General features: G+C 33.2%; 1 protein-coding gene across 1 annotated transcript in view; it reads left to right on the top strand.

Annotated features, from left to right (window-relative positions):
- Positions 1-358: 358 nt before the first annotated feature.
- Positions 359-17,092, top strand: part of LOC113041614 (beta-catenin-like protein 1) — a 42,815-nt gene continuing 26,081 nt past the window's right edge. Inside the window, exons 1-10 of the mRNA XM_026200245.1 lie at positions 359-388; positions 1,764-1,934; positions 2,777-2,883; positions 2,961-3,100; positions 4,069-4,166; positions 5,237-5,330; positions 7,807-7,898; positions 9,092-9,164; positions 9,822-9,880; positions 10,699-10,847. Coding sequence (XP_026056030.1) covers positions 359-388; positions 1,764-1,934; positions 2,777-2,883; positions 2,961-3,100; positions 4,069-4,166; positions 5,237-5,330; positions 7,807-7,898; positions 9,092-9,164; positions 9,822-9,880; positions 10,699-10,847 — 1,013 coding nt within the window. The remainder of the gene's footprint in view (positions 389-1,763; positions 1,935-2,776; positions 2,884-2,960; positions 3,101-4,068; positions 4,167-5,236; positions 5,331-7,806; positions 7,899-9,091; positions 9,165-9,821; positions 9,881-10,698; positions 10,848-17,092) is intronic.

Genomic DNA, 17,092 nt, shown 5'->3' with positions numbered 1-17,092 from the left:
CAGTCAACATGAAGATCAAAACTGACTCTTTTTTTTTTAGTTTACCTTATTATTAAAACGTGTTTGCGGTATCATTGTAAACAATTCTGAACTAATAGTGAAACGCATCATTTCATGATACAGTCAGTTCTGTCCGTGTTGTCTCTGTAGTGTACAGTTTGGTGTGCACTGTGTAGTGTTCTAGTAGAGTTCTAGGTTTTACTGCGTCTGCGCGGCTGCAGGTGTCGCTGTTGAATGACGTCACTCGTGCGACGCGCGAAGAACAGAACCCAACAAGTTTTGTTCGTAAGCGTGTCGTGTTCACAGACTTTTACACAAACATCAGTTTTATTAAGGCTTAGACCGCACAGAAATCGTCATGGATGTCGGGGAGCTGCTGAATTATCAGGTACTGACCCGTTTGACGTCTCTCCGTGACTTTGTGGGGATGAAATCGTCATTGGTTGATGTATTCTGCTGCTTGTATTAACGTGTAACGTTATTAACAAACTTGATTCATTAATACAAAAATAAACCAATTTTTCAATCGTTACAAGTGATTAAGTGGTGTTTAAGGTTGTTGTAAGTAGGTAAAAGCCCTGATGAATCTTTTACTGAATTAGCAAAGACGCACGAGGGTTTGTTTCTATGCTAATGCTATGTTAGTGTTTGTTTTTATTATTTTTATTTTTTTTAAGATAGGCTTATTTTTGGTAAATTTGCAACTGAACAACATTTCCTCGATTAAGATTTTTCTTGAAACCTATCATCAAAGGTGTTTATTAGGATAAAAGAATACTTTATTTTAACGTATTTATTACATTTACATTAATTTATTTATCCTAAAACATAAAATATAACATCAGATTTTTATGACTTTTAACTAAAGTTTTTTTTTTTACTCAAAATACAGTGTGTAAATCGTTTAATTACAAAAATTGTTATTAATAATTTTTTTTTTGTCTGGTGTCGATAATGTAAATCACAACAATAATAATAGTTGTTGTTTTTGTTGTTGTTGTTATTATTATTATTTTATGGCTGAAAACCAGTTTGACTAATTAAATTATTAATGTTTCTTGAAACAACATGCCTAAATTATGTGTTAAATTATGTTTATTGGGATGTTATCTCAAAACTTTTGTTTACATTTTTCTTTCTTTATTACTTAATAAATAAATTGGTTATGTTATAACCAATAAGATTTAGACAAAACAGTAAAAATTTAAAATATTGTATCAGTCTGATTAGGCCAATAAAAAGTGTATTTCTTTAGATTACAAAGATATATTGTTATTTGTGTTTTATTTGAACATTATTTAGTTTTACCTGATTTAATACATTTTTATAATAAGAGTTTAGAAACATACTGTAAAAAATATATTTATTATATATTTATATTAGTAAGCTTATTGGTAATCTGCATTTATTTGTTTTTTTATTTGTACATTATCTAGTTTTAATACAAGATTTAATACATTTTTAGTCTGAGTTTGTAATATGTAATGTAAAAAAACTATATATTTATATTAGTAAGCTTATAGGTAATCTGCATTTAAAATATTGGTTGTTTTTTTCTGCATAGCAGAATGTATTCATCAGTGAAGCTCAACAAGTATGACATTGTATTTTTGTTCAGAAATGATTAAAAAGGTCTTGTAGTCACAGTGGCAGAAACGTCTTTGATGCAGACGTGTGCGATCGCTCTTGTGTGAATCTGAGAACAGTCTCATGGTTAAACAGAGTGTGTGGATCCGTCGTGTGAAGTAATCTTCTCTGTTCAGCCCGACCGAGGTGCCAAGAGACCCAGAGCTGAAGACAGCCGCGAGGAGTCCCGGAGCAAGCAGAGGCCGGCGGGACGAGATGCAGGACGAGGGCCGGACAGCGAGGAGCAGACCGGAGACGGAGAGAAGATCCTGGAGAGACTGATGGATCAGGACGGAGAGGATCCAGAGGTGAGATCATTCTCAACACAGATGTGCTCTGTGGGGAAGAACATGTTACAGGCAGACTGTTTTATGCCAGTGCAATTTTATTTGATAAACAGTTTATTTAATAATATATAGTGATAGAAGTATTTGATGGGTTTCACAAAAACACAGTGTTTAAGAAATATTACAGTAATAATGTCTACTATTCTAGATTCCTCATTTAACAATGCAATTAAATATAACGTTTTGTGATAGACAGTTATATAATTTCAGGGTATTTTATTTTATTATAAAAATGTTTTTACACAAGATTAAAAGTTTTAAATTTTTTCCATGTTAAAGTTTTTTTATGGTATTTTTTTTAAGCGTTTATTTATTTTGTGCCATGTAAATAGCTGAAGATTCTGACATGGCATTATAATAAATAAAAATATACTACTACTTTTAACACAAGACAGTTTTTATTAATATTTTATGAGCTACAAACAATTTTATTCCAGATTTATTCTGGTGTCACTACTAAAATATGAATTATTTAAATATGTATTGTTACCATTAATCTTTTATTAAACCAATACCATTTTTTTTCTTTCTTTTTTTTTAATGAATGTGGTGTTATCACCAGTATTAAAAATCTACACTGTTTTGCATTTTTATTTGTTTATTTTTTAATGACATTCACACTAGATCCCAATCGAGAATTTCACAGGCTTCAAATAAAATTAGCCATCTAAACCTTTTAGCTTTAGCTAAAGCTCTACCTTTAGCTGTGTAAAATAGTATTTTGAACTTGGAAAAAAAAAGCAGGTCTGATGTCATATTCAGAATCATGACCTTTGACCTCCTGGCCTGCTGTGTGTTGACAGGCCGAGCTCGTGGATGAGAGCACCGTGAAGAAGATGATCCTGACCTTTGAGAAGAGATCCTACAAAAACCAGGAGCTGAGGATCAAGTTTCCCGACAACCCCGAGAAGTGAGTTATGAAGAAATCTCATGCGAACAGATGCAAGCAGTGAGATCAGAAGTGACCTCACTTCCTGTTGTCGGCAGGTTCATGGAGGCGGAGCTTGACCTGAATGACATCATCCAGGAGATGCACGTCATCGCCACGATTCCAGAGCTGTATCATCTGCTGGTGGAGCTGAACGCTGTTCACTCGCTGCTCGGCCTCCTCAGCCACGACAACACTGATATCCTCAGCATCACACTGCTGCTCGATAAACAACTGCTTTAATATTAGTGAGCTAGTTAGATTAGATGCACGGTCTATTGGCATGTTTAAAACTGACTCATTAGATTTAGTAGATGCTTCTATGTGAAATTAAATCTAAACCTAAATAATTGTTAATTTATCTATTTGTTTGTATCAAAACATAAGAAGCATGTGAAATCTTATCAAAAGTTTCAGATGTTTTGTAATACTTTTTGTCCAATTCTGGATTGGTAGATTTGCTGAACAAAATATATATTTATTTAAATATATTAGTGTTAGTAATCAGTCAAGAAAAACATTGGTTAACGTTTATTTAAAAAATATAAAAAAAAAGGAAATGGTTATTAGCCATAAAAAAAAAAAAAAAAAAAAAGTTGGAAAGCTGTTAGCAGTCATAACCCAAAAATTATCATCTAAATGACCATGATAATAAATAAAAAATGTTATTAGCCACAAAAAGGAAAATATACACTACCTTTCAAAAGTTTGGGCTCGGTTCAATTCAAAACTGTTTATTTGATTGTACATGTAAAATATTTAATGATTGAAATGTTCACCAAATAGTGAAAAAAAAGTAAAAACATTGATATTTTGAAATATTATTGCAATTCAAAATAAGTGTTTTTTGTGTGAATACTCTTTGAAACATGATTTTTTTGCAGTGATCAAATCAAGAAACATTTCTGATTATTAATAATGTTGAAATCGGTTGTGCTGCTTCATGATGAATTGAAGGTCCAAAAACACAGAATTGATCTGAAACAAATCTAAGAAAATGTCTTAAAAAACAAACAAACGTACAGATCCCAAACTTTTGAGTAGGAGTGTTATTCTATTTCTTACAGCACATAAACAAATCAGTATCTGCTGTTGTGTCTGTTCTACATGAGCTGATGTGTTGTGTTGAGCCGTTGGTCAGTGTTGTAAGTCCTTAGCGTGGATCACATATCAGCATCGCGGTGGTGGACCTCCTGCAGGAGCTGACCGACATCGACACGCTTCACGAGAGCGAGGAGGGCGCAGAGGTGCTCATCGACGCTCTGGTAAGGGAAGATTCCTGTTCTGATCAGTGGTGTTACAGGAGATCACGGCCTGCTTCAGCAGTGTTAGATGGGAGCATTAGGAGGAAATGACTCGTATTTGGCCTGACGTTTGCAAGAGAAGCAGAGAGAAACAATGTTAATATCCAGATGGTTTCAGAGGTTGTGCGATCACGGTTTGTGTCAGATGGAGCAGAGGAAACAGGAAGAGGCTGATTGAACCGCATGGGTCTGATTGCTGCTGTTCAGTGTTTGTGTTGTGCAGCCCAAGCAAACGCCTTCACACATCTGAATAATGCTTAATATGACATCTCAACACACGCGCTATAAAATAGAGCTTTGTGTATATAATTTTTTTAAAATTGATACAATGCATTCTGTTTATTTTATTATGCTGATATGAATTTAATATATTATATAAATATTTTATTTAATTATTTTCATTTATTGATTCCTTCCCTCCCTTTCAAACTACAAGCTACATCTAACCTGGATTTTTCAGGTTCACCATAAAAAAAAAATATATATATATATATTTTTTGAGATGCATCATCGCAAGTAAACCAGGTCTTTATGAGCACATCTGTATTTTTTTTCCAGAGAAAACATTTCAAATAAATGTTGTTCTTTTGAACTTTTTATTAATCTAAGAATCCTGAAAAATAAAATTTATCACAGTTTCTTGAGCAGTAAATCATCATATTTTTCTGATTTCTGAAGATCATGTGACACTGAAGACTGGAGTAATGATGCTGATGCTGAAAATTCAGCTTCATATCAAATAAATAAATTACATTTTACACTGTATTCACATTGAAAAGAGTTATTTTAAATTATAAAATTATATATATTTTTTATAATATATTATTTTTGATCAAGTAAATGCAGCCTAGGTGAGCATCAACCTCAGGATGTGTAAATAGTTTTATTTTACATTTATTTTCTTTGTATATACTTTTTGAATGTTTAAATTTAGTTTCAAATTTGTTACTATTTTTTATTTTTTTTAGCATTAGCCTAAATAAATGTGTACATGTTTGTGTGTTTGTTGAATGGGTGTTATTTCTGTGTAGTTGGAGGGGCAGGTCGTAGCTCTCATGGTGCAGAATATGGAGCGTTTGGACGAGACGGTGAAGGAGGAAGCTGATGGTGTTTACAACACTTTAGGTAAGACACACACTAATCAGCTAACAACAAACATGCGCTAGTCTGATTTTATCAGTTCACCGGGAAAACACGTATGGTGGGAAGTTTCCACACTAAACGCTGGATTGCCAGGTTTGCCATTGAGCTTCAAAAAAAAAAAAAATATATATATATATATATATATATAATTTAAGTTATGAAAAAAGCATTACTGCGACTTAAAATATTATTTTAAGAAAATAAATTAGCTGATAAAATAAATACCTTGATTGCATTTTGGATAAACGTCTGCCAAATGCCTAAATATAAATGATGCTAATGATGCTATAAATATCAAGGAATGCTGAGAATAAATGTATCATGGTTTCCACAAAAATATTGTGCAGTACAACGGTTTTCAACATTGATAATAATCAGAAATGCCAGATTTGTCTTCACCCTCAGGTCATAAAAGATGGATATGATGTTGTTTCTTCATCAGATTTGGAGAAATGTAGCATTGCATGACTTGCTCACCTATGGATGTGAATGGGTGCCGTCAGAATGAGAGTCCAAACAGCTGCTAAAATCATCACAGTAATCCACATCACTCCAGTCCAGCAGTTAATCTCTTGAGAAGACAAAAGTTGTGTGTTCGTAAGAAGCAAAACAAAACTTATTGTCATGTTTTTGTGACGGCACCCATTCACTGCAGAGGATCCATCAGTGGAATGCTACTTTTCCTCATGTTTCTTCATGTTAAGGTTTCCTGAGCAGAAAATCTGAATATTATTCTGATTTCTGAAGATCATGTGACACATGTGAAAACACAGCTGCGCATCACAGGAATAAATTACATTTGAGTATATCCACATAGACAACAGTTAATTGAAATTGTAATAATATTTCACAATAGTGCTGTATTTTTGGATCAAATAACCACAGCATTAGAAAGCCTAAGAGCCTTTTTCCCAAAACATTAAAATGTCAATTGTCCCAAAGAGCAAATGTGTTTGTAAGAGGGAGGAAATGCCTGAAGCTCTGTTAAAGCGGTTGGAAACAGTGCGTCTGGTTTGCTTCTGGAGAGATAAAGGGTCTGACTGAACACATTTCCTCCATGTCTTCCTCTGCTGTTCCAGTTCTTGTGTAATCTCTCTCTCTTCCTCATGAGATTTCTCTCTCTCTTCCTCCCACTCATCGCTGTGAGATTTTTCTCCCATCATGCCTCTGATTGAGTTATCGGGTGTCTTCAGAGTCTTTTATAATACAGATGAGTCTCCAACTCCCTTGTGATGTGTCATATAGAGCTGTTCGCTCTGCTCGCTCTTTCCCTCTTTTTGTGTGTCCCCACTCGTCTATGAGGGTTTTTTTGGCTGGTCTGGGCAGTAGTTCAGATTTTTACTCACACTGGTGACATTCCCTGAGGCTAAAGTAAGATTATACTTTTGCTTTTTTAATGGCGTTATACGCAAAACATTTTTTTATTAAAGCAATAGTTCACCCAAATTATTGGTCTTTTTCATTCAAATGCAGGTGCTAGACGGCAAAAAAATTGCATAAAAGTAGTCCGTTTTATGATCGCTTCTAGCGAGAATCTCAAAAATATATCTAAATAAATTCAGTATGAATTACTCGGGTGTGTAATAAAACGTAGTATTATTATTATTAATTTTATACATGCACCATCAAAAAAGTTGTATTGTAGGCCTACAGACTGTTCAGAGTTCATTAATGCATTCATTTAATTCACTTCCATTAAAGCATTTATTTATGCATCTAAAGAATTATCAATTTTTTTATGTTTAAGTTTCAATTTATGTATTTGAGGATTTATGCAATTAAACATTTATTAAAGGACTTATTTAAGTATTTATGCATGCATTTAAGCATTTGAGTATTATATGGTTTTAATTTATGTATTTATTTTTGCATTGTAGGATTTATGAATTTATTCATTTATTGCGTTTCTACAGAATGTTTAAGCATTTATTTAAGCATTAGTTTATACATTTATATGTGCACTTATGTGCATAAATGTAAAAAATAAATGCTTATGGTGCATAAGTCTTTAAAACATAAAGACTAATTTCTGTTCATTTTGTTTATAAATGTATTTTTTTCATATAACAGAATACATCTAATTATAATTAGTAGACGTTAATTATTACACATTTATGTAATGAAATTCACCTGAGTTGATTCATAGCGTGTTTTTAATTTCTAAATGCTAGTCCAAACCTGACGGTCAGTGGCTCTTTACTGCTTGTGGAAACTGATTTGACCGTTTCATGGGGTCGTCTTTATTTCTAAGCCCTGGTTGCTGTCTGGAGCGAGTGTCAAATAAACGCTGTGTCCTCTGCGTCCATGCATTCTTGTGTCGAGTGAACGTCTTCTGCTCTCACTGCAGTGCTCCATCAGTTTTCTTGTAACTAGGTGAAGCAGACGCTGCAGAAACGAGGTCATAACAGAGAAGCATGGTCTTACAGTAACAGCAGATCTCTCTGTCTTTCTGTGGCAGCTGTGATCGAGAACATGGCCGAGTTTCGTCCCGGTCTGTGTACAGAGGCGGCCCAGCAGGGATTGATGCAGTGGCTGCTGAAGAGGATCAAGGTAACATCACTCCATTCACTGATGGGTCTTCATGGATGTGGTCTGCTCATAGATGAAATCTGATAATGGAGTTTGGCTTGACAAACCAACATACTGTTATTGTACAAAACAACCAACATGTGACCAAACTCTGGGAAAGAGTTTAAACTACATGCACTAAACTTGGCAGAGACCTACAGCCAGTCTGAGTGTGGTTTATTTATTTATTTATTTATGCTTTTTATTTTTCATGCATTTTATTCGTACATTCATTTTTGCAAACGTATTTATTTATGCTTTTTATTTTTCATGCATCTTATTTATTTATGCATTTAATTTGTGCATTCATTTTTGCAAACGTATGTATTTATTTATTTATTTTTATTTAGGCATTCATTTATGCTTTTTGCATTTATTTATTAATGCATTTATGTATTCTTGCATTGATTTATGCATTCATTTATACATTTATGTACTTTTCAATCAGCATTATTTATACATTTTTTACAGCTTTTGTAAATAATTTAAACCATTATTAATTATTATTGTTTCCAGGTTTTGCTTTATTGATTATAGTAACTACACGATTACATGGTCAGCAATCTGCTTAAATTTTTGCATTTATGCATTTATTTATTCATGCATTCATGCATTGTTGAGGGATGTTGTAACTGTGTAATATCTGTGTGCAGAATTGCAATAATAATAATCCATTGGTTGAGTCGGACATAGTTGAGATGGAGCACTCAAACACAGCAGTGATTCAGTATTTTAAAAGTGCATTAATGATTCCACTTATTTGACTCTATATTTAACTGTGAGTAGCTTACTTAGAGATGATAGACATCAGAAAAATGACACACTTCACCTTTAAGTTCAAAGTCAAGCACAAGATGTGTATTTTTCCTCACAGTGAACAGACAGTGTCAGCTGGTCTGAAGTTGGCTGTGCGTTCTGACGGGTTTAACTCGATCATTTTTATTTTTTGAGCTGGATTTGAGATTTTCCTAAGAGCTGTAGGCCTGCAGTCTTTTCTCCTCCTCAGATTTACCGCTGGCTGCTGGAATAAGAGCGTCATGCTGTTCGAGTCTTAATGCTCCCTGAAGACTCCAGCACACCAGCAATTACACTGACAATAGAGAAGACGGCACACAGATCCAATGGGACGCTGCTGCCAAAGCCATTGAAACTGTGTTTGTTGTGTTCCCAAACAGGCCAAGATGCCTTTCGATGCCAATAAGCTGTACTGCAGTGAAATACTGGCTATCCTGCTGCAGAACAATGACAGTGAGTACAAATAAGAGATCTCCTGTGAATTACATTAATGCTAGTGAACGATTACAAGCTCAGTGAGAAACTAATTTTTTTTTTTTTCGCCCAGAAATGAACATTTGCTGAATTTGTACTCATCCGCAGGCCATACAAGATGTGTATATAATCATGTTTCTTCATCAGATCTGGAGAAATGCAACATTGCATCACTGTCTCAGAAATGGATGCTCTGCAGTGAATGGGTGCCGTCAGAATGAGAGTCCAAACAGCTGATAAAAACATCACAATAATCCACACATGACTCCAGTCCATCAGTTAATGGCTTGAGAGGAGAAAACCAAACTTTTTTTGTGACGGCACCCATTCACTGCAGAGGATGCATCAGTGGAATGCCACCTGACCCTATGAAATGTTTTAGATTTATCAAATTCATTATCATCAAAAATGGTAGTAATCAAATGAATGTATAAAACCTTTATAATATAAACCTTTATGAGTCGTGTGCATAAAAATCAAACTCGTGCTGTGATGCATGACTTCAGTAATGAAGCTCAATAAGGCTGCTGATTTATTTGTGGTGTTTTTGCTCTTCTGATTTATCACATGCACGTCTCTCTTGACTTTATTAGCACACTGCACTAACATTCATCATCTTTGCTCTCTTTCTCTCAGAAACGAGGGAGCTGTTGGGAGAAATGGATGGGATTGATGTCCTCCTGCAGCAGCTCTCAGTAAGAGCGTCTCTGTCTGAAACCTTTAGAGATCATCATGAGCCAGAACATACGGCCGCTTCATGATGTTTTCCCTGTGATGATGTTTGTGTGATGCACAACATGACCAGACAATGTTTCATTCATTAGTAGAGAATCATTTCAATTAAATCTGTGGAATGAATTAAAGAGAGCATTTTGTTTTGGCCTGAACAAATAAGATTTATTTTTATTTTTATCATTTCCCTTTTTCTCTTTCTTTCTAATATCTCTGTTGTTTTTATTACATTTTATTTCAGTTTAATCTTCATAATTTTGGTAAATCAAGTTAAACTAAATGAAAATGAAAACTGTTGAATTGGTGACTAACTGAAATAACTTCCTTTTATTTCAGTTAACATTTTTCAAGCAACAAAAGTTTAAATTAATATTTTGAATTTGAATATTTTTGTATTTTCAGTTTTCATTAGAATATCAGTTTAACAGTTTTTATATATTTCTAAATATTTTTTATTAATATTATTATTAGGTTAGTGCTTTAGTTCAATTTTAATGGCAATTAAAATCTTCATAAATTTAATTCTATTATTTATTTATTTATTAATTATTTTTATACATTAAAATTTTTATGAAAATATTGTTAAAAAATTTTTCATGACAGATAGGTAAAATTTTTTTCTTCTGATTAATGTATACATTTTTATTTAATATTATTTTTAAATTTTTTATTATTAACATTTTTTAGAAGTTATTGGTAATGCTTGGTATGATGACAAGCACAATGTGCTCATAAGTCTTTATTCATTTATTTCCATTGACATTTTCTGTTCTCCTCGCAGGTGTTTAAGCGTCACAATCCAGCCACGCCGGAGGAACAGGAAATGATGGAGAATCTGTTTGATGCGCTCTGTTCCTGCCTCATGCTTCCAGCCAATCGGGATCGTTTCCTCCGGGGGGAGGGGCTTCAGCTCATGAACCTCATGCTCAGGTGCGTCTCTGATTGACAGCTATCTTTTCTATCTTTGTACCTGTTCTCTCTTTCTTCACCACTCTATTTCTCTCTGCGTCTCCTCACATGTGTAATATTTCCCCGAGGCGTAGATAAACTGTTGTTAGTGACTGGTGAATGAAGGAAGTGCCAGTGTGACGGACAGCTACATTTCCCTCGAGCAGCTTGTGTCTGTACAGACCTCTCTCGAGGAGAGGTTCAGACTCCAGCATACTGTTTAGATCAGTTTCTTGATTTATATACACCTGGAGAATATTCATACAGTATCCTGCTCGACTTTAAGAGCAACCAAATGAAACTGATGTGGCTTTCTCCAAGTCCAAGGTGTTCGCTCTCAAGTCTAATTTTAGTCAAGGCAGGTTTATTTCTAACACATTTCATAGTTCATTTAGTACATGCTAATTAATTTTTTTTTTTTCATTTCAGAAACATAATATGGTTTAAAAAAAAAAAACTTAATACTTGTTGCAAGTATAGTTTACTTGTTAGGGTTAGACTATTTGTTAAATAATAAATAAAGTATGCATGCATATTATGTAAACAAAATCTTATTTTGAATGCAATTAATGTTTGACAGCACTATATATATATTAGGGGTGTAACGATACGCGTATTCGTATTGAACCGTTGAATCGTTGGACTAATTAATTAAATTTGGAAAATAAAAAAGGTGTGTGAAATATAATGTTATGCGTTCAACAAGGTAGCCCAATAACCCAAACGACGTAACAGGCAATGCCCCTGACACCCCCGAAGAAAAAAAAACACCAACTTATATGTTTATGTTAGGCTACTCAGTCAGGCGCTCGCTCACTCAGTACGCGCTGAAGGCTCGGTACGGAGCCCCGCACGTCACCTGTAGGAGAGAAAAAACATCAATCCGTGGCGACGGTTTTGCAATCCGTCCCCTCAGTTTATAAACCGTGCTCATGAATTAATAAACTGTTCACTCGGTTTAACAAATCGTACCCACGGATTAACAAACCGTGCCCACGAATTCCCAGTCCGTGCGTTTAGATTGTGTAAACCGTACCCTCGGTTTTTGAATCCGTACCCACGAATTCATAATCCGTGCGCACGCTTTCGCAATCCGTTCCCTCGGATTTGAAAACTGACACGCATTTTACACTTAACAGTGAAACATGCATCTAACTCCGGCAGGTGGGGTGGGTGGAGCTTAGTATAATAAAATCACAAAAATAAGTCTTCATGTTAAGAAAGAATTGTACACAAGCATTTCCAAAACTGTCCAAAGGTTATTTAAAAATAAAGCAATTCACAAATTATTTTATGACAAATATTTTTACTGTCTTGTACTCATTTATTTAGCCTACAAATTAAAATTATAAAAAATAACTTTATTTTTATTTGTATCATTATTATATATTATTAAACAGGTTATGCATAAGAATCTTTTATCCAAATAACTTACAAAAGAGGAAAAAATTACTTCAGAGTCAGTCACAATGCCAGGTTTATTGCACAATAATAATCAAGTGCTATTATAGATTATCAGCAATTGAACAAGATTTTAATGCGCATCTTTCTTATTAAATCTTTGTATTCCACCTCGTACTACACTTGATAGAGAATCACTTAAGACACTTTGCTGTAAACCTATTCCACATAATAATATTCAATAAAACTGTATGTTAACACGTAGGAGTTTGCTGCATGAATCCGTGAGTACGGTTTACAAATCCGAGGGAACGGATTGCGAAAGCGTGCGCACGGATTATGAATTCGTGGGTACGGATTCAAAAACCGAGGGTACGGTTTACAAAATCTAAGTGCACGGATTGGAAATTCGTGGGCACGGTTTGTTAATCCGTGGGCACGATTTGTTAAATCCAGTGAACAGTTTATGAATTCGTGAGTACGGTTTATAAACTGAGGGGACGGATTGCAAAACCGTCGCCACGGATTGCTTTTTTTCTCCTACAGGTGACGTCCCGGGCTCCGTATACGGACATCACCGCAGCGAATGGTGCATTTACGTTATAGCCGCGGATATGAGACCTTACTCTGTAGTGGAAAACGCAGGTTTTAAGAACATGCTTAATGTAATTGAGCCCCATTACAATATTCCTTCACGAGCCCATTTCAGACAGACCGTAATTCCTGCTTTGTTCCAAAAAACATAAGCCCAAATAGAGAACCAATTGAGTAAAAACACACTAAATATAAAGAGTTATAGAGTTCCATATAAAAAGAGTTACATCTTTGTATTTGTTCATAACCACTACAACAATATTACATTTAATTTTTAAAAAAAAATTTATAAGGAGCTATTTTTGTTTTATACAGTATGCTGCTAAGAAAACACCATAGAAGATGGGTAAAGAATAGCTCCATCATTGTTCAATGTAAAAAAACACATACTTTGTTAGTTTTAATAAATAAAACATTTTTAAAAAAATCAAGGAAATTTATCTGCCAATTTTTTCTTTTTGCTGTATCTAAAACGTACCGAACCGAACCGTGACATCAGTGTATTGAACCGAACCGAACCGTGAATTTTGTGAACCGTTACACCCCTAATATATATATATATATATATATATATGTATATATATATATATATATATATATATATATATACACACACACATACACATATATATATATATATATATATATATATATATATATATATATATATATATATATATATACACACACACATTTTATTTTATTTATATGTATTGTTTTCTGTTCAAAGTGCATTAATGGACATGTTTAAAAAATATTTATCTTGTAAATATTATTAAATCTAATTAATATTAGTGTATATATATATATATATATATATATATATATATATATATATATATATATATATATGTGTGTGTGTGTGTGTGTGTGTGTGTGTGTGTGTATGTATGTATATATATATATATGTGTATATATATATATATATACACACACACATTTTATTTTATTTATATGTATTGTTTTCTGTTCAAAGTGCATTAATGGACATGTTTAAAAAATATTTATCTTGTAAATATTATTAAATCTAATTAATATTAGTGTATATATATATATATATATATATATATATATATATATATATATATATATATATATATGTGTGTGTGTGTGTGTGTGTGTGTGTATGTATGTATATATATATATATGTGTATATATATATATATATATATATACACACACACATTTTATTTTATTTATATGTATTGTTTTCTGTTCAAAGTGCATTAATGGCCATGTTTAAAAAATATTTATCTTCTAAATATTATTAAATCTAATTAATATTAGTGTATATATATATATATAATATTAATATATATTAATATTAGTGTGTATATATATATATATATATATATATATATATGTGTGTGTGTGTGTGTGTATGTATGTATATATATATATATGTGTATATATATATATATATATATATATATATATATATATATATATATATATATATATATACACACATTTTATTTTATTTATATGTATTGTTTTCTGTTCAAAGTGCATTAATGGACATGTTTAAAAAATATTTATCTTGTAAATATTATTAAATCTAATTAATATTAGTGTATATATATATATATATATATATATATATATATATATATATATATATATATATATATATATATATGTGTGTGTGTGTGTGTGTGTGTGTGTGTGTGTATGTATATATATATATATATATATATATATATTAGTGCTGTCAAAATTAGCGCGTTAACGCATTCGATTAATTTGAAATATTTAACGCGTTAAAAAAAAATAACGCAATTAACGCGGTTGCAGTTTTTTTTATTTCCAGTTGTGGCCTATGTGTGTTCAACGTGCAAAGAAATAAAGAAATATGGATAAGACCAAGGAAGGACTTTTAGACGGAAAGTTTCAGTATAAAACTCTGCCGGATTACTCTTCAGTCTGCCACAAGAAACATTACTCTTCATTTAGTCTGCCACAAGAAACAGCAACATTAAAATCATGAACTCAAATGTCATTGTTTTAAAAAAAAACAAAAAAACAATGACTGTAACAGTGCGTAAATCAGACCTTTCTGTAACGCTAACGTTAATAAGCTTAAACGAAAATAACAAAATAATTGTGTAGCGGAGTATTTTTGTACACAGTGCCGCGAACTGTCAATCACTCCTGTGCGCGTGCATCACTGTCCTCCTCGCAGCTGCAGCAACTTGCGCTCTCTCTCTTCATCAAGCTTTAAAACAAAAAGGGGACAAAAAGATCATATTGTCTTTGTGCATGGGCTATAGATTAATTAGATAAATGAATATTTAAATTTGTGCCTTGCCGTCTACGGTATTTTTTTTTAGAACTTAGAAAAAAGATGCTGCAGCCAATGTACAGCCAGCGGGGGCTGCAGGACGACTCAACCTCCGCAGACAGTTTTTAATGTTTATCAGACAATAAATACTCAAGATTTTGCTTTAGTATAACTCACAACGAGTTTCACACACCTTCTCCGGCCACGTTGAGTTGTTGACACTTAACAGTGGGAAAAGCGACACATGCGCTATTCACTTGTGTAACTTAAGGGTGAATGGGTAATGTAGTTTCTGCTCTGGGTGGGATGAATTAGGAAGCTTGCAAAGTGAAGGGCGCTCTGAAAATCGGCAGTGCAGGTAAAAGATTAAAACCTCTATTAAAACAGATGTCCAAATGAGCGTACCGGTACGCTACAAGCACGTTCTGGGCGCACGGAGAGGTGGCGGTACGCTCAAGAGCTATATTTGGAAGTGGCTGTACTGAGTACCTGTGCGTACAGGCCCACTTAAAGCACTGGCAATGACTATACTTTGGAATTTTTTTGCAGTCCACTTAGAATTTAACATGGAAATCATTTTTGTTTTTTATTGGCATTGATTGTTTTGAAATTCAAATGGCACTTACATGCCTGTGTTTTTATTTGTGTAATAAATATGGCTTTCAAGCCAACAGTTAATTTGGAGGATATTGATGGTTTATTGCAGGTATGTTGTTTACATGAGAAAATCTGTGTTACAAGTTAAACAAAAATTCCAATAAACAATCATATTTTGAATTTAAATAGTTTCTTTGAGTTTACATTAATTATTTACATTTTACATTTACATATCCAAAAAGTTTCAGTCTTTTAATTGCGATTAATCGCGATTAATTTAAAAAAATTGTGCGATTAATTAGTTAATTTTTTTAATCGATTGACAGCACTAATATATATATATATATATATATATATATATATATATATATATATATATATACACACACACACACACATTTTATTTTATTTATATGTATTGTTTTCTGTTCAAAGTGCATTAATGGACATGTTTAAAAAATATTTATCTTGTAAATATTATTAAATCTAATTAATATTAGTGTATATATATATATATATATATATATATATATATATATATATGTGTGTGTGTGTGTGTGTGTGTGTGTGTGTGTGTGTGTGTGTGTGTGTGTATATATATATGTATATATATATATATATATATATATATATATTAATCAATAGTATCAGGGTTTCCGCGGGGTTGTAAAAGGTAGTAAAAGGCAGTAAATTAAATGATGACAAATTAAGGCCAGTAAAAAGTAGTAAACGTCATCTGACGAGGTAGTAAATTTTCGAAGCCCCATCTAACTGGGTCTATATCATGGGTGTCCAAACCGCAGCCCGCAGTCCAGTTTTTATTGGCCTGCAGCCAGGGTCCGAAATTAACAAGCGCCAAGTGCGGTTAGATTTTCCGTTTGGCGACAGTGAAGCGCCAGTTTCGGCGTCTCGTCTTTTTTTTGCGCGAGGCGCGAGCGATCCGCGTCAATCCCGGAAGGAACACCAAGAAACACGAGACAATCCGGTCAATTGTCAAAAATATAAGCAATTTTCAAATTAAAATACCGCGAGTGACAAATGCGATCACAGGTTTGAACAGGCAGGCAGCGGACCGCGCGTGATTTTCCGTTCCGCGTCGCTTCGGCGTCTGGTTTGAAACAGGCTTAATCTCAAAAGGCTATCCGCCACACTGGCGGGTGAATGTTCATCATACCAAATAGTAATAAAAAGATATTACAATTTCCTTTTGTAATGTTATGATGCCTGGAAATTAGTTAAAATCTCCTGCGAATCTAGAGCAAATCATTCACTCTTGTTCAATACTTATACTAACACTGTATCAGTGCATTCTCTTAAAGTGACAGTCTTTATATTAATCGAACAGCAACAACCG

Source organism: Carassius auratus, chromosome 23, assembly GCF_003368295.1.
Source record: "Carassius auratus strain Wakin chromosome 23, ASM336829v1, whole genome shotgun sequence".
Classification (NCBI taxonomy): Eukaryota; Metazoa; Chordata; class Actinopteri; order Cypriniformes; family Cyprinidae; genus Carassius; species Carassius auratus.
Note: the sequence above shows the minus strand (reverse complement) of the source record. Positions and strands in the feature narration are given on the sequence as shown.